This window comes from Cryptotermes secundus, unplaced genomic scaffold (assembly GCF_002891405.2).
Source record: "Cryptotermes secundus unplaced genomic scaffold, Csec_1.0 scaffold1224, whole genome shotgun sequence".
Classification (NCBI taxonomy): domain Eukaryota; kingdom Metazoa; phylum Arthropoda; class Insecta; order Blattodea; family Kalotermitidae; genus Cryptotermes; species Cryptotermes secundus.
Window position 1 is genome coordinate 134051 of NW_019731289.1, and position 19427 is coordinate 153477.

Sequence of the window (19427 nt, forward strand, 5' to 3'; positions counted from 1 at the left end):
AGGTTCGAGTCCGTGGATGCAGTGAAAGCAAAAGCGACGCAACTCTTGAAGAGCATAACACAAGATGACCTGCAGCACTGCTTCCAACAGTGGAAAATTCGCATGGAGCGGTGTAGGGATCGGGGAGGGGACTACATTGAAGGGGATAACATTTCGACTGTCTGATTTTTTTTTAATAAAGGGTTAGAGCATGAATCCGGTTTCTTTATTGCCACACCTTGTATACTGTCCAAAGACACTGAGAAATAAGTCCATCCTCATAAGGTTATCACCAGACATTTCAACACACCCAACAGATTATACATAACATAAAACTAAACTCTTCCATATAATTGTGGAACTATCGGCTCATCTACTTATGGGGAAACACTTGTTATGATGGGTAGATCTCTTAAAATATATATAAACGTGATCAGGGTAATCTGTACTTAAAAAAATAACAATGTGGCAACCATCCAATATATAGATTTTCCTGCCAATTACATTATGATCCACTGAAGGTACACAAATTGTAATATTATGGGGAGAAAAAACTGTTTGCATAAATATTTCTTATAGTTTAAAATGTACAAAGAAAACAGCATGAGCCTTTCAGGTTATGATTATCTATGTAAAGGAAAGTCCTAATCAATCCTGCTGCTCCTGATCTGCTTGTTACATTACTACTACTGCTTCAAGGAACCAATTATCAGCATTTTGCAATGAATTGCTATGTATGTATGCATGGAAATGCATGATTATTTCACTATCAATGAGAAAAATCTAGATGTGAACTGGCAGAAGAAATTTCAAGACCATCTAATGACCATAACAATGTTAACTCTTCAAAAAACTACAAATACATTCTGTTAATTTGGTTAAAATTTAACAATCAATCAGAGCTTCCTAAAGGAAAATGTAGTCTTGTGACTGATATTTAAGTATAGAACACACTGGCTGCCATGGAGAGGGGAAAGAAACTGTTCAATAGCTACTATGCAGCCTTTAAAAATCAATGCCTCAGTAAAAAACAATATGCATCTATGGTTCAGAGTAAGAGCTAAATGTCATTTTCTGTTACTTCTTTTATGACAGTTCTGATTTCATCATACAGGGCCAAGGATACATACGAGGGGGGACCCAAAAATAACCGGAACTGACCTGTTGCACGCGCATGCTTTGTAGTTACGAGTTGTGCTGCTAGGTGGTGTTAGCTGGGGGTCTCCCGCGACTGTTAGTGAGCTGGCGTCAGTCTGAGTTAAGTGGTTTGTCTGTGGTGCTCTGTTGCGTGCATTCCTGTTTCAACCCTTTGGCGATTAGTGAGATGGCCAACCAGAAGGAAAAAAGAATGTGCATGAAATTCTGGATCGTTCTGCACTTCACTCTTCAAGTCACGGCAAACATTCACGCGGTTTTCTCTTTGGTCATCTCCGAGCAAGCGAGGAACAAATTTTGCAGACACCCGTCTCATGTGCAAACCTTCGGTTAAAATTCGCTGGACCGTGCTCCATGAGATGTTCGTTTCCTCAGAAAGTTGGTCAATGGTCTTTCGACGATCTTCATCAATTGCACGTTTGATTTTGGCAATGTTTTCGTCATTTCTTCCTGTCGAAGGACGCCCGGGGCGTGGCATGTCTTCTGTTGACATGTTGCCAGATTTGAAACGGGAAAACCACTCGTAGACCTGTGATTTCCCCAAAGCATCATCATTAAAGGCTTGCCGAAGCATCCCAACAGTCTCGGCTGCAGTTTTCCCTAACAGAAAGCAAAATTTCATGCACACTCTTTGTTCCTTCTGGTCGGCCATCTCACTAATCGCCAAAGGGTTGAAACAGGAACGCACACAACAGAGCACCACAGACAAACCACTTAACTCAGACTGACGCCAGCTCACTAACAGTCGCGGGAGACCCCCAGCTAACACCACCTAGCAGCACAACTCGTAACTACAAAGCATGCGCGCGCAACAGGTCGGTTCCGGTAATTTTTGGGTCCCCCTTCGTACACTGTTCCTATAAACTTTCTGCTTTAAGTTTCTCCTAATTTTGGTGTAAGTTTGCAGGCTGTGCAAAGTTTCAAGGACAAAACATTATATAACTTTCCAAATATTTTATTTTTGGAAATGGTGGATTTAAATCCCAAACTACTATGGCACTGGTAACTGGATTTCAAGCTGGCATTACTGCTATTTATACTCTAAATTGTGCAACACCAGGCCTGTTAAACCAATGCATGTACTATTATGGTAATATGATGCATGAGTGGTAAAGGTTAAGAACTATAAAGAAAACAAACCCTTGGCCAAATGTATGTCATCATCCCCCTGAGCATATCCTTGCTGGTGACAGGATCTTCACTTAGTGGAAATGCTTCCCTGGCCATTGACGACACTCCTGGGTGAAAACATTTTCTCACTGACTGTCCTGGTGGAATTTTTGCAGGAACAAAATCACTAACAATCTTACTAACATCAGGAGAGTTTGATGTCAGATAACCTCCACTCTTTGTTTGCTTCTGCTTCTGATCTAGTATATGGCCTGCACTGCTGGTACTCTGTTATTAAAAAATACAACACAAGATGTGAGAAGTGAAGTAAGAGCAGAATTAAACATAATGCTTTTACCGTTAACTCTTAGTTCTCACAGCTAGTATCACTATATACAGCAGTTCATCAACTACGGTTTTGACAAACTGCAGATTTCAATGGGAGTTGTTGGATTCTTGGACTTATTTTTTATTGCTAGTGGGGTGGGACTAAGTCCTTTGTACTGCGGCCACTTCTGGCCTGTTGTACCAGCCCCAGATGATAGGTGAGGGTGATTGTGGAGCAATTGGTAGAATGAAGATTGGCAGGGAAAACTGAAGTGCTTGGAGAAAATCTGCCACAGCGCCACTTTGTCCATCACAAATCCCATTTGACCAGACCCAGGATCAAACCCGGGCCACCAGTGACTAACCGCTTGAACTATGGCGCGGCCCATTCTTGGACTTAGAATCTATTTGCAGATTTCAAGTGCCTGCATTTTTCTGTTTGTATCTATTTTTTCCAACGGCACTACGAGGGGCGTTCAAATTCTAGGATCTCTGATTTTTTTCTGAGGACTGGGAGCAGATAGACATATGTGGTTTAGTTTAAAATGCGTGTGCACTTTTTGTGAATGTGTGACAGAGATGGCAGCACTGTACGGCACAGAGAACTCTAGTGGTGGCAGTGAGATGAGGAGTGTTTTTGATACCTAAAATGGTGACGTTTTCGTTACAAGAACGGCGAGTAATCATTCGTTTTCTTCACTTGCGTGGTGCGACACCCACTGAAATTCATCACCAGTTGAGTGAGACATGTGGTGATGGTGTCATGAAGGTGAAAAATGTGCGTTCGTGGGTGCGACAGTTCAAAGAAGGCCGAACGTCCTGTGACAACGAACCAAAACAATCTCGGCCTCACACCAGCCGGTCTGACAACATGGCCGAGCAAATTGAGAAAGTTGTTTTGGAGGATCACCGATTGAGTGTGAAAGACATCACCTCCAAAGTTGGCATTTCTGTGGGATCTGTGCACACAATCCTGCATGAACACCTGCGAATGCGGAAAGTGTCCTCCAGATGGGTGCCACGAATGCTGGCGGATGACCACAAGGCTGTGCGCATGGCAATTTGCCAGGCGATGTTGACACGTGATGAAGGCATGAATGGGACTTTCTTTTCATTAATTGTGACTATGGATGAGACATGGATGCCGTTTTTCAATCCTGGAACGAAGTGCCAGTCAGCTCAATGGAAGCACACAGACTCACCGCCACCAAAAAATGTCGGGTAAACGCCAGTGTTGAAAAAATTATGGTGGCCATGTTTTGGGACAACGATGGCGTAATCCTTACTCACTGCATTCCAAAGGACATCCTACCAAGATGTTCTGAAGAACAAGCTCCTTCCAGCACTGTGAGAAAAACGGCCAGAAAAGGCTGCACGTGTGCTCTTTCACCAGGACAATGCACCAGTGCATCAGGCGAACACAACGCAGCAGTTTTTTCGTGAAAACAAACTTGAAGTGGTTTCTAATGCTCCCTACTCACCTGACCTGGCTCCTAGCGATTTTTGGCTTTTCCCAACAATGAAAGACACTCTCCGTGGTCGCACATTCACCAGTCGTGCCGCTATTGCATCAGCAATTTTCCAGTGGTCAAAACAGACTCCTACAGAAGTGTTCAAAGCGGCTATGGAATCATGGCATTGACGTTGTGAAAAATGTGTATGGCTGCAGGGAGATTACATTGAAAAGTGACAGAAGTTTCAAAATTTTTGTATAATTAATGTGTGAGAAAAAATCGGAGACCTTAGAACTTGAACGCACACTGTATATGGTTCTATGTATTTTCCAGTTTATAATTTGTCTATAAATGGAAAACTTGATGACTTCCACAACAGGAGATCCACCTTCACTGATAGAAAGGCTTTAATAGCATCTAAAACCAGTCTTCTGTGTACCTCTAAGATAACTAGTGTCTTTGTAAGTCAAATATGTATGTATATACATAGGTTGTACCAAAAGTCATGAGCAACTTTTTTTTGCATGCAACCTGGGAACAGCAGATGAAAGAGAGTATGGTGGTAGGTGGAACCAGCTGTTGTGTTAACCTTGAGTGTCTTGTGATGTCAATAGCTTGCATCACATGATCAGTATCACTCCAAACAAAATGGCCAGCAACGATATGTCGTTTCGCCAGCGTGCTTTCATCGAATTTCTTGTGAAAGAGGAAATTCCTGCTGCAGAAATTCACCAGAGACTTCAGTGTGCTTATGGAAGTGTGTGCATGGGTGCGAGCAGTGTTCAAAGATGGGTGAAACATTTTAAAGACAGGAACACCAGCATCGAAGATGAGCCTTGGAGCAGTCGTCCTCAAACAGCCTCAACTGAACGCAACAAGGAAAGAGTGGATGAGATCATTCAAGATGACAGGCATGTGACTGTGGACACAATAACCCGAAAACTTGGAATAGGGCACAGTGCAGTATAGGAGATGATTGAAAGCTTGGGCTATAGGAAAGTTTCTGCTTGTTGGGTCTCACGGTTATTGACCGAAGACCACAAAGGTCAGCGAAAAGCCATCACCTCAGAACTGCTGAAGAGATATCGACATGAAGGCGATGATATTTTTGCTCTGTATTGTATTCACAGTGGAAGGCTAATTGGATTGGTCATATCTTATGTGATAACTGCCTTCTAAAAGAAGTTATTGAAGGAAAGATAGAGGGGCGGATAGAAGTGAGAAGACATAAGAAGATGCTGGATGACCTTGGGGACAGAAGAGGATATTTTCATTTGAAGGAGAAAGCTCTAGATCGCATCAAGTGGAGGAACTGTTTTGAAAGAGACTGTGGACCTGTTGTCTTGACAGATCAGAGATGAATGAATTGTGACAGGTGACGAAAGCTGGTTTCACCATTTCGAGCCTGAAACGAAACGGAACGACAGAGTATGGAATGGCACCATTTGCATTCTCCATCAAAAAAAGGCAAAGACAGTGCCATCAGCTGTGAAGGTAACGGGCACAGTCTTCTGGGATGCAGAGGGGTGTATTCTGGCCGAATTCCTGGAACCTGGGCAAACCATCAATGCTCCTCGTTATGTCCAGATGCTGCACAAGCTCCAATGAGCATTGCGCGATAAACGTCCAGGACAAAACATCATCATCCTGCATGACAACACTCGCCCCCACGCTGCTCGCCTCACACTGGAAGCAATTGCAAAGATGGGGTGGGAAGTTCTTCCACACCCCTCCTATAGCCCTGATGTGGCACCCTCAGACTACCATCTTTTCGGATTTGTGAAGGATCAGCTGCGTGTACATTTTGAGGCAAGGGAGGCAATTCAGAAAGCAGTGTGTCAGTGTCTTCGGATGGTTGGAACAGAATTTTACAGAAGGGGAATTTTCAAACTCCCAGAAAAGTGGGAGAAATGAGTACAAAGAATTGGCGATTATGTGGAAAAATAAAGAAAGGTCAGTAGATTGAGGTGGTGTATTTGGTTTGTCAATAATAAAGCATGTTACTTTACAAAAAATTGTTGCTCATGACTTTCAGTACGACCCTCGTATTTTTTTTTGGGGGGGGGGTTAGAATAGGAAACCTATCTAAAACTGTCTATGTACTACACAGTCCATCAACAATGCAACAAATTGTTCCTTCTTTCTTTCGCTTTCACTTTTAACACAACATGTTTTGGCCCTAAATGGCTTACAAATAGGAAAACAGGCTACTGCAATAAAACATCTGAAGAAAAGGATACAGATCTAAACAAGTGGACGACACCCCTTGCGAGGTGTAATAAGAATTTTACAAAATTTAAAGAAAAATGTAATAGATTTCATTTGATTTAAACTAAGTGAACTATAGTGTGTGCTATTTTAGCGCATACCAGTTAGACTACAATTATGACATTTTGAATCACGAAGAATGCAGTTGCATGTGTGATGAATTACATTGTCACGTGTTGGGTGTATAACGCGACAAATAACTTCACGCTGTATTGGATATAGAGAATTCTATTTTACATTCGCTCTTACAATCACACAGTTTACAATCTTAACATTACTGCCATCGGCAGTATCACAAATACTGGACTGCAAATGCTAGACTACAATTGACTGGTTGACTTCCTGGCTAGCTCGTGACTAACTCGTAACTCGTTCACTGCTGACTTGAGAACTGTCTTCGGTAGCTGTGTAGTTCCCTTACGAACCCTCAGCTGGACAACTGGAAAACAGTTACGTAATAGGCACCACTGTTGTCTGACGCCGTGTTTGCCTGTTACGTAATGGGTACCGCTGTTATTACTGTCGTCTCTAGCAACCACTGTTTACCCGCTTTTCTTAGCAACCGGTGTTTACTCGCTTTGCATAGTGACCAGCGTGCTGAGACTCGGCTCAATTCGACTCCGCTCGACATGTCACGGCTGGCGGGCGGGGGGGGAGTGGCGTCATCCATAGCGCAACACGTCACAATATATTATATTATAATATTAGTGCTGTGTAGCAGTTTTAGCATAGTAAGACACCTGAAGATGGCCATTTAGGGCTGAAACATGTATTGAAAGTGAAAGTGAAAGAAAGAAGGAATGATTTGTTGCCTACAGGAACTGCTGTACATGAAGCAATTTCTGCTGACAGACAACCCTTTAATATATGGCAATCTGAATTATTTGTGCAGACCTTACAATCCCTGAAACAAAAAATAGCAAAACTGAAACAGAAACAGAAGCAGTGCAAATTCTAACACTAGAATTAAAATTACACTATGCAGTGAAGAGGTCTACCTTCTGCGATATAACACCATGTTACACCATGTGTTTTGAAGGAACATGTCACCTCCATCTTCAGGGTCAAAAAATAAGCCAAGCAAGAAACCAGCAAGATGCAACAGATAGCAAGCATAGATCTGCTTATTCTTAAGATGGAGGCAATTTGCTCCTCTGAAATGTCAGTTTAGTTTCAATGCACTACACTGCATTTTGCCTGGGAAGACAGAACTCTTAACTACCACTGTGAGAACCTCGAATGTTAGAATACACTATGTATTTATAATAAACATGACTGACTTATAAATTCATTACAAGTTGCCTGTAGTAGGAACACTGAGAGATGAGTCACATGACTACATAAATTTCTAAAATACAGTATTTGTTGTGATGTGTCACCATCAGCAAATGTGGATATACAGTATGCGCCAAAATATGCAGTACTGAAACTCTCACATTTCGAACACTCATGTGTGTTTGTCAACGGGGCATAGCTGCAGCCGCACGTGTTCCCAGTAGTGAAAAGGAAGTTGTGTTGTGCAGCTGTTGGAAATGGGTCTCTTGACGGAGGAAAAAGTATTCATAGTTGAGTATTATTTCTGCTCATACGGAAGTGGTTGCCAGACAACTCGCTTCCTTGGTTTCGAGAGGCCAGATGTTATCGTCCAGAAACTGCTACATAGTACACGTGTGATGATATGGTGTACGATCTCAGCACATGGTATATTAGGCCCCTATTTCATTGAGGATGAGGAAGGCAATGTTCTTACCATCACCCAAGAATGCTACTGGGACATGGTGATTGGACCATTTCTTCAGGATTTGAGAAGGTTCTGTCGTGCAAGGGGCCTTCACATGAATAGACAGTGGTATCAACAGGACATCTTTTCATATCAGTACTGTAATTTTGGCGCATCCTGTATTTTATTAGCACAGATAATCTTTTCTGATGCTTGCTTTCTTCTAAGGACAGTTATCACAGAATTCATGTTTTAACAGTGTAAAACATGACATAATTATTTACATCTGCAAAATTTCTGGGGATCCTCACTTCTATGACCATCACTATGGCAAGGAATTTATACAAATGCAGACCTGATTCATAGCCCAAAATTTCCATTTAAATTTAACCTTTCGTAATACACTATTATGTCCATGATTTATTTAAACCGTCTTGCAGTGCATACACTCATTTATCTCCTTCTCTCCCTCGCACTACATGTTCCGGCATAATAATGCCATCTTCAGGTGCTTACTTATCCACGCCAAACTAGTTCATTGCATGCCTTGTCCTCATATTAAAATAACTAAAATATGTATCTATCATATACATTGTCAAACGTTAAAAATATTAAAATTGTTCAGGATACCACATCGCTACGTCGCACCTCACTACGCCAGTCACGCCCATTCTCCTCTGTTGGAGCACTCCTTCACTATCTTGTGTGTGTTGTGCTTTTGTTGTGTCTTGCTCCTGTGACTGCGTGTGTTATACTGTTGGGCCTCCTAGGTATGTGTGCGTGTGTATACACTATTATGTCTGTTTATTATCTTTGTGGAGACAAACACTCTGTGAGTTCAAATGCAAATAATGAATTCAGGGCTATTTTAGCCTACTTTCCTTTCAGAAGGAAAACACTAAGCTTATCAGATCATAATGCCGTGTGTGCACCCCATTCCAGCATCTGAACTAGTTCATAAATTTTCACAAAATTTGGCATGCAATGGACTCCAAAAAACTTGTACTTTTTCATTTCCAACAATCAATAAAAATACTGTGGATACATGAACCTATGGGACCATTCTTGTATAATTCTGTACACAGCTGTGTTGCCAATATTATTTCAATCATTATACACTGCTTCTTATCACTTGACTCTTAAATCACTGTTACATGAATAATGAAGAAGTGTATCATAGCTTGGATACCTGAGAAGGTAGATTTTAAAATTGCCCCAATAAGTATTAGCCCAGGCTACTGAAATGCAAGAAAACTGTATTGGAATAATGAAAAATATTACTTTTCCAAGGTACTATTCTGAAATGTGGCTAAAAAGTGGAAAAAGCCCATGAAAAATGCCACCAATGATAGCTAAGTAGTTGACAAACAAATCAGGTGTCTGCTATATAAACATGTAGTAAACATGTAGTAGATTTTTACAGGTGTTTATAATCTTTTCAATTGACAAATGCATTCTAAGAGCTATAGCACACAACAAATAAAGCTACAAAACAGAATGGTAATTACTAGGGCCCGGATTTTGATGACCTGAAAATATTTATAAAATGACCGAAAAAATCCAGAAAAATGACCTAAAATATGATCCAAAAATGTAACATGCAGGGCCCGGATTTTGATGACCTGAAAATATTAAAAAATGACCTATAAAATGACCGAAAAAATCCAGAAAAATGACCTAAAGGAGAAAAGAAAGAACACTTCGCTTTCATGTTATTCACATTTCAGAAAACATATGAAGAAAAATTCCCTAAAATGGCCAAAAATTACAAGAAATACCCTTAAAAGTCCAAATATTTACCAAAAAATTACCCCCAAAATGAAAAAAGACCTTAAACCTAAAAATGTAAAAAAATACCTATAAAATTTACATTTCTGTAACCAGCAGCTCATATCCGAGATTTATATATTTAAGAGCATCGCATAGGATACAAGAAAAAAAAGATGACAAAGCATCAAAATCCAGGCCCTGGTAATTACCATACAAAATGTTTACAGACTCTTCATTGTCAACATTCATGTTCAGTTTTCATTCTGTAATATTCAGTCTTCAGATCTTTTTCATAAACAGCAAATAACTACAAAGTATAAATATTTAACATCTTTATTCTTCAGAAATATATTACTCAATACAGAAAATTCAAGCCCACAAATTCAGATTAATAAAAAGCCTAGGTTCCTCTTACCGGCCAGATTCACATCTTACAATAATACAGAACACACTAAAGCACTGTAAACGTGAATAGGTGCTGTTCAAAATATGAATCGCCTTTTACACCCAAATTCCTTCAGTGGAAGCTGTGCGCGCGCACACATACACATGGTATGTTACCATAATTTTCCAGTTTGCGATTAGTGCTTCAAGCGGCACACTCACAATATTTCTTTTACAGACAGGAGTACATTAAAAAATGATTTTTGTTAACATTACCTTGCTGTTCTTCTAACAATCTTTTAGCTGTAGTCAAGTTTATTAGATATCTACAAAACGATATAGCAACTGCATTACACTGGTCAAGACTCCAGACAAACAACTTCAATTTAACGGCCATGTAACAAAATCCACTAATCCTTACCATTAAGGCGCAGCTGAAAATGCATCTGTCATTGGTACTCATTAACTTCCCTAGAACAAAGAGATTTCTGTGGCCCCATATCTGTGTTGCAGGAAATGCACAACAAAAGAATCTTAATCATTATAATTGCTGTGAGAACCTCAAATACAACAACAAAATCCTACTCTGCAGTGTTTGCTTTCAATATCCCTTAATATGATGCATGTGAATTTTAACTGCGAAGAAATTTCAAAGGCAATACTTATCATACAAGAAACAAACATGCTCATCAGATAGTAACTTCAATCCCATGATTAAGACCAGAAAGAGCACCCTGAAATCTTTCCAGAAGCAGTAAGGAATGTCAAAGAACTAAGGACAGACATTTTTAGTACTTCCCACAATGGTAATTTAACTTCAAACATCCTCTTATTGGGAAACAGCAGATATAAGGTCACATCACCTGTTCCACCATGTAGTTTAACATCTTAGCTATTAAATTCTCTGCATTAGTGAAGTATAATAATGCAATAAGACAACAAATTCCCTGTATGAATTACATAAATATGTCTCTTATGTTTACTATAATGCAGTTAAGCAGTATGACTTAAGAATTACATGTAAAATATTATCATGAGATACTTTAAACATTTATAAGCCACAGATAAAATTATTAACATGCATAACCACACAAACAGTAAACAAGGTAGTATGAGGCGATTTTGTGGGGAGGGTTCACTCAGACATTAATGATTTACAGAGAAAGTAAATTATCCCTGACCATAAGAACAATTCTATGAAAGCATACAGGGAATGTGGTACCAGAAACCTATGGCACTTGATGATCGGAAGTACCAACAAACCTGAAATGAATTAGTAATTTTAAATTCATAGGAGTATAGCTCAAATGCAAACATAAAAATGTGGTGCACTGTTATATGGCATTCTGACTTCTTAAAACACCATACGCAACAGTACGTTGCTGGAAATAAAATGACCTTTATCACCGTGCATTATGCAGTAGTCATTCTAATTGTGCAGAAAGGAGAGAAGGTACATTCAAACATAGCTGCAATGTACATTTTGAACATATCTGTCTTTCATCAGAATCATTAATTCTATATATTTATGCAATAAAATTAGCCCTAAATAAAATGTATTTCTTATCAAGCAAAATAAATATAATATAAACAATATCTGTAATACTTTTTAAAATAACTGATTTTGATTATTAAGATTTCTATTTGTGCTCCAAAAATCATTATACAGTAGAACTTGGTTATAACGTCATCAAAGGGACCTAAAAATAGTGTCGTTATAAACGAATGTCGTTGTAACTGAAATGGGCACTTCCACAGTAGTCTTATGTTAGTCACGTAAAAATCTACCAAAAACCGAGTTAAAAAGTTGCATTTTTTTTGGTGAAATACGTAGTTAAGTGCAGACTAACGTAACATTAACGTGGAATTAATATGGATTCTCCATATCGTTTGTACTGTAGAATTCACCAAACCTAATTCGCGGCATACATCAGCTTTTTCCCTTCCATTTTCTATTTCACGAATCACTTTAACTTTCTCTTCAATGCTTAAAACTTTCCTTTTCATTGCCATGTTTTCGCTACTGCACTTCTCTGGGTTTAGGCAGGAACACTATAGGGTAAGTAGACAATGTGAGGTCCTGTTAGACGGGATTCTAAGAAATGAATGCAGTTAACAACCTGCCGCGTCCTCTTGCACTATTCATGCAGTCCCACCCCACACCCTTGTTTTCGCATAAAACCCACGCTCCTCTTGCAGCCCGCGGTCGTATTCTTCCAGGACAGTCACGTCAGCAAGTAGATAAAGTGAGGGTCGACAGACACATCAAACTTTCCCACGATATCAGAGAAATTCAGGAATGAAAATGACGTTACATACAAGGTTGATGCATTTGTGCATGTCGTACTAAGCAAGGTATAAAAACAGTTGCTTTATGAGGAATTAGTTCGTACCATTGAATATTTGACGCAATAGACAAGGTGTCGCAGAAACCGATGTTGCTATAACCAAGTTTTACTGTATTTCATCACGGAAACATTATGGAAGATATTTTACAGTGTCCTGGTACTTGTTACTGTTTTACATTATACTGTTCCCTACATATCAAGCTACATGGCATTGATACACACCTTTAACATTTAACAATTTCATCCAATTACAATCACTTAAAATTCAAATGTCAGTCACACAAAACTTGTTAAACCTATGTCACATATATTACTTCCTTAATTATGGTGGGAATGATGTTTCACTAAATATTAGGAAAACAATGTCTCTACGAGCAAAGTATCTGCAAATGTACAGACCAATTCCAGCATGTAACATACAACAAAGTACTCTGCAAATCAGTTTGAGTGTAACATTTCTATTTGCATGAGTAACTTTTCAGCCTGGAATTACTGGGCTTTTGGACTTTGCCCATCAACCAGTATAATAAGACCAGAGAACACTACGTTTAGAAAACTGGATCTGCTTGCATCCCCAGATGTGGGGGAGACTGCTGGGTCCCTCAGAAATAGCTAAATTCAATTACTGGACCTCAGTCACATTACATTACAGTGTACTGCATTCCCCGAATCCATAGTCAGTCAAAATGACTGTAGGATGTGGAATATGTCACATAAATACAAAAACATATATACAGTACAACTGAAGTTTTCATACAAGAAAACACAGTGGTTACACACGAGACTATTCAAAAATACATCCACATATATATACACCAATATTGTCAACTTACGCTACTTACATGATCTAATTGATGCCATTTTTTTTTTATGAGTATTCATCAACAGAGTATAATGAACATGTTTAAGTATAATTTTTGCTCTATTTTAAATCTCGCTTCTTCATTCATAAGACTTTTGAGATCAGATGGCAGATTACTGAAAATTTTGATCTCACCATAATATGCACTTCTCTGAAATCATGAGGTTAGCAGTTGATTTATGAAGATAGTACTTGTGCAGTGTGTTAACACTGTGTACTTTTGCATTGCTCCAGAAATAATCGTTATTTGTAATTAAGTTTATTAATGAAACCATATATTCACATGGAAGAGTTAAGATCTCTAGTCTCTTAAATAGAGCTCTACAAGAAGTACAAGATTTGACATCCATCATGATTCTAACAGTTTTCTTTTGCAATGTATATACCTTTCTGTCAGATGAATTACCACAGAAAATTATTCCATACTTCATTAAAGAGTGAAAATAAACAAAATACATAGGTTGGATAAAAAGTAGTGGCAACACCTCTATAGTTCTGAAATGACTTTATTACTGAGGTAAACACACTTACATTCCTTCAATATAATCGCCCCCCCCCCATGTGTACCACCATCAGCGCATCCACTTCTGTTGATGTCCAGCAGTGACCACCCTCCAGCACGAATAATCCCCTCTCTTGTGTTGTAATGTGTACCTCACAGTGGTTCTTTCATTTTGGCAAAGAGATCATAATTGCACGGACTCATATTGAGTGAGTATGGCGGATGTTGCAGTATCTCCCTTCGCTAGTGGGGAAAGAGAATCTTGACAGCGTCAGCAGTATGTCAGCAGTATTGTCATGAAGGATGATGGGGTTCGTGGCTAACAAGTGTCATCGCTTTCTCCTGAGTATCGGATGAAGATGATTATGCAGGAAATTGCAGTAGTAGGTAGCATTTACTGTCTGTTGTTGAGGTACAGTGTGGTACAGTATCACTCCATCAACGTCACATGCCACAGTGAATATTGTCTTCACATTACTCTATGTAGGGAGCACTTTTTTTGGACGAGGAAAGCCAGGATGCTTCCATTCATTTAATTGTCGCTTTAAGTGTGGTTCGTATGAGCGAGCCCAAGTTTCGTTCAGAGTGACGATCATTCCAAGGAAGCCATCGCCTTCCTTCTGATACCGGTCCAACAAGTCCTGTGTAATTGCATAATGTTGCCATTGTTGCACCTCGGACATTGTATGGGATACCCAACGCACTGCAATTTTGCGGTATCCAAGAATATCGTGCAGAACGTGGAGCACGGTTTTGTGACCTACGTCTACCTCAGCAGCTAACTCCCGCAACCCATCAATGATCATCATCCAGCAAAAAAGCAAGAAGCTGAATTGTGTGGCTGTCAACATGGGGTCATGCTGAACAATGGCTGTCCTGAATGGCATCCCTCCCTTCACAGAACAATTTCACCCATTGTGCCACTGTGCGATATGGCAAAGCACCATCACCATATGCTTCTCACAGTCCCTGATAAGAGTTTTGTGCACTACAACCTCGTGCAACTTCAATTTTTATCTAGGAGCGCTGTTCTTGTTTCGTAGACATGTTGTTAGGGTACTTGAACTGGGCGCCTGCACTTCAAGACGATGCACAATGCAACTCAATGAAACATAATCAGAGCCACTCACTGCACTACTTCTACTTCTGCTATCAGCTACGGACGGCGCTAGTACCACCTGATACACATCTTTCACGTTACAGCAGTGTTGCCACTATTTTTTATCCAACCCTTGTATATTGATTTGAGAGTGTCAATGTTGCTGATATGCAAAACAGATCTATGCTGCACTTAGCTTTGGAACAAACTGACCGATACTGACTTCCAGATTATCAATTCGTAAGCTTATTTACTGCCTCTTCTATCACCACACCCAGTGTTTAATGCATACTGTGGTGACTTTTTTGTTATCAATTTTATTACAATTGTTCTACCTAGATTCAGGGACAGCTCATTTGCACAAAACCATTTACTCATTTGAGAGAGAACTTTGCTTGATAGTGTGCAGAAATCATCTAAATTTTTACTAGAAGTTATGATACTAGTGTCATCAGCAAATATGATGAGTATTGATGTGTTTAGTGTAGGAGGCAGATCATTTACATACATTATAGGAAGCAAAGGCCCTAAAATGGCTCCTGGGGAACTCCATGCCTTATTGTTCCCCAGTCTTACTAGGTACTCTGGGTTAAATTTGATGATTTTATTTCAAACTTTTGTTTTCTATCTGTTAAGCAGGATCTGAACCAACTTGCTGCAGCTCCTTGAATGCCAAGAAAATGCAATTTAGTTAATAAAATTTCATGATTTCACAGTCAAATGCTTTTGCCAAATCACAGAATATTCCACCAACTGCATTTCTTGATTAATAGATTTTAATACACAGTCTCTTAGTTTGAAGGCTGTATTATCAGTAGATATTCTTTTCCTGAAGCCAAAATCTTCTGGGACTAATACATTATTAGTCTGCAAATAATGGATTAACCTATTGTGCATAAATATCTTAAGAACTTAAGAGAAAGTAGTAAACAGTGAAGTTGGCCTGTAGATTTACATATTGTTTTTCCCCTTTTTTGTACAACGGTCTTACTACTGAAATCTTAAGATGATCAGGGACTTAAGAGAGTATGTGTCTCTCTGCTCACCTGAGGATGGAAATGGATCCAGTGTCTGAAAGGTTGCATTCCCCAGTTTTTAGAATACCATTCACTAGACAAAGCCCAAAAACGCAGTAGTTTCAAGTGTTAGAGACACCACTATCAGAACTCTTTAGAATCTAATTTCTCAGCCCTCTTTAACAAATTTATATACTCTAAAATCAAATCACTAGCAACTTCAAAACTCCTTGAACAACCATTACTTTTCTTCTGCTTCATCATGTTCAAAACACTTTCAAATTCTGAACATTTCTGTTTGATTAACTGTTTTCCAACTTTACAAATGGCTACATTTTCTTCAGAAGTGAAATCAGAGGAATATATCCTTCGAGTTAAATCATATTTTTTTGATTCACTTGTCATAAGAAGATAAATCAGGGCTTTCACATTAAAAGACAGACCCTCAGAATTACATGACAAGTTCTCTGTTAGGTTACGAACTTTCAAAAAATTTAATTTTGAAGCCGAACAATTAAATCTTACTGGATAAACATCTTTTACAGAACTCAGTATTTCTTCAAATAACAATGGAATAAAATCATGTTGACTGAAAGGAAGTATAAAGCCATATTCAGTATATAATTTTAGATTTGAATGATAACCATACCTAATAAACACTTGTGTATGTTTCGCAAAAGGTGTCAATGTCTGTATCTCATAACAGTTTCTATCTGAACTCAATCCAACTTGCACATCAACATCATTTGAATGATTGAACATATCCAAGTAAGGTACCAGGGCTAAGCAGCTCTTATCTTGGATACTGAGACTGTGGCTAACCACACACTCATCTAAATACACAGAGCGAGTGTTCACAGCAGACCAGGCCCAAAGGTACTCTTCAAAATGGATTATGCTGCTTAATGATTCATTACAATGCCAACATTTCCAACTCTGAGTACTTAAAATACTTTCTAACTCACTAAAAGTGTCTATCACTTTCTGTTTCTGAACTAAAATTGGTTCTAGTAAAACAGATGGCAATAAATGTAGTTCTTCACTGGAGCAAAATAATGGTGTTGAATAGTCTAAAGGTAAACTGTTCAAATATGGTTCCCACACTGAGTGATGTCCTAAGTGCCTCTCCCATATAAGAAAAGCTGCAAGCACTTGCTGAGAAGAGAAATGTGCTCCATTAACACCACTATACTTGCTAAAAAGCCACCCAATATCAGAACTTTGCACTCTAGAAACTGTTATTAGTAATTCCAGTGGTATGCTCACTATCACCTCATTTTTAGCGATACTTCTTTCTGTCCTTAAACCACGACCTGTATCATAGAATTCTACAGGACACAGCGTGCAAGTTGGTGACCAGCCATGCTTCTTCATCCACTGTGTTAAATTAATGAAATATGGAGACGAATGTAGATTTGAAGAAATTTTTCTCCGAATCTTCCTTTTCCTTCTTCTGTGTGTTCTTCCCATTTCGCCTTAAGATATCATCTGAAATACTTTATTCATTATTGTATCTAATAATCAGTATGTGACCATGCACCCACACATACACACAATCACACACACACATAAATATGCTGGAACACTATATTTCAATGTAATCAGGGCAGTAATCCTCAGCTCATCCATTCAGGGAGCAATGAACAAGGTACAGAGCTCCACTGCCCTAGTTTCCTATCTGCATGCACATCGATATCTACACTAATATTTAGAAATCCACTGCTTGTCAGGAGAAAGAAAACTGATGTTGAGCCATACAGAAAAAGAATGTTTCTTTATATACAAACCAAAGCAATATCTTATTCATGCCTCGTATAAACAAGAAACACAATTTTGACTACCCCCTCCTGAACTCATTCATATAATGGAGTATTTTAACATAGGCTATGAGCAGTTTACAGTATCACATGATGTAGATTTCTGAAACTGCTGCACGACTCTGCTCCATGATGTACATATCCAAGGGCCTGATGCAAATCATTTTCCCATTCTAGTGCAGAAGGCATAAGCTCCTCACATCACCCATGGCCGGGACCCTCAGCACAAGTGAGAAGACAGAAGGCCAAAAAATCATAAACTACCTGCTTGCTTCTTGCTTCATACTTAGCAAATTGCAAAGGTTGGCTTGCTTGGGTATCAGAGGAGCAATTCAAACATCTCCAACAGCTGCACTGGAGATACTCCTTGGACTCTCCCCACTGCATCTACAGTTGGAGGCAGAGGCCAGGGCAGGAATCTACCATCTCCAGTGCAGTGATCAATGGAAACCTAGATCCCGTGGTTTCAGACATGCATACATAACTCAGGACATGAAAAAAAAAACCCATATTACAAATGGGATCTGAAAAAATACTGAGATATGCATATGCATTCCATGGATTCCGGTTACTTAGAATGTGGAATACATCAAAACACAACAAGTGAACAAACATTAAAGCACACAACAAACCTATTATACAAACTGAAATTCTTCATGATTATTCCTCCATAAGTTCTATAATTCTGTATAAAATTTCAGGGTTGCTTTTACTTATTCAAGGTTTATACCTTCATCAATAGAGTATTCAGCGTGTGACCAAAGGAATTCTTTTACTGCCACATGAAAATGTTCACTTTGTGGAGACTCACTGCTTCACATGCGGTAGCATAATTGACTGAGGCACTATGCTACAAGCCAGAATGTTGAGGGTTCGAGTCTCAATGAGGTTGATTTTTTTTTTTTTCAATTGGCCTAATCCGTCCGGCCAGACTATGGCACTGTGGTCGACTCACCTTCTAAAGGGGCCCATACACATACGAGTCTGGCTCGCGAGCTTGACTTGGATTAATTTCACCACAAAAGCATGAGTTGACTCCCAACTTTGCGACTCACACACGGACGAGTTTGGTTCACTGGAACCAGAGCCGAATCGGACTCGCGAGCCAGACTCGTACGTGTATGGGCCTCTTAACAGAAATGAGTACCTTTAATCTTCGTGGGGGTGAATGGCGGTCGGAGCGCAAGGCTGACAACCTTACGGCCATCTGTGAGCCGATTGTCTAGAGCGGTCTAGATAATGTGGGACCCTCAACGTCTCACAAACCTACGGACTCACATGACCTGTTACAGGGATAGCGTTAACTTTTTTCATTACTTACCCTTAAACCTGTAAATATTTTCACATTGTCCAGCTGCTTTTTAATACCTTTCGATAACTTGTTTAACACTTTAAGACTAAAATTTCTCCTAGACTGTAATCCATATTGTATAACTAATTTACTATTAATTCTCGATCGCCAGCTGATTCTGTCGGGGTGGAAACAACTACTTAACCTACCTACCACTAGCAGGTTAGCCATTACTACATCTCGATCGATCTCGAACATCTCGAACACGGACAGGTACTGACCACATATCCCACATATCAGTGTGATAGTAACCATGACATTAAAA

At 39.3% G+C, this 19427-nt stretch overlaps 1 protein-coding gene across 7 annotated transcripts in view; it reads right to left on the reverse strand.

Moving 5' to 3' along the window:
- The window catches only part of LOC111866966 (ATP-binding cassette sub-family B member 7, mitochondrial), a 44541-nt gene extending 25170 nt beyond the window's left edge, over positions 1-19371 (reverse strand). The window contains exons 1-4 of one of the 7 annotated variants that reach the window (XM_023856358.1): positions 19133-19219; positions 17267-17482; positions 10589-10669; positions 2275-2532 (exon numbers count right to left, since the gene is read on the reverse strand). In XM_023856358.1, coding sequence (XP_023712126.1) covers positions 2275-2532; positions 10589-10669; positions 17267-17464 — 537 coding nt within the window. In that variant the 5' untranslated portion in view covers positions 17465-17482; positions 19133-19219. Of the gene's footprint in view, positions 1-2274; positions 2533-10588; positions 10670-17266; positions 17483-18541; positions 18690-19132 lie in introns of those variants that run through there. The other 6 variants (XM_023856360.1, XM_033752492.1, XM_033752491.1 and 3 more) reach the window with 6 other exon arrangements.
- Between the last annotated feature and the right edge of the window lie 56 nt (positions 19372-19427).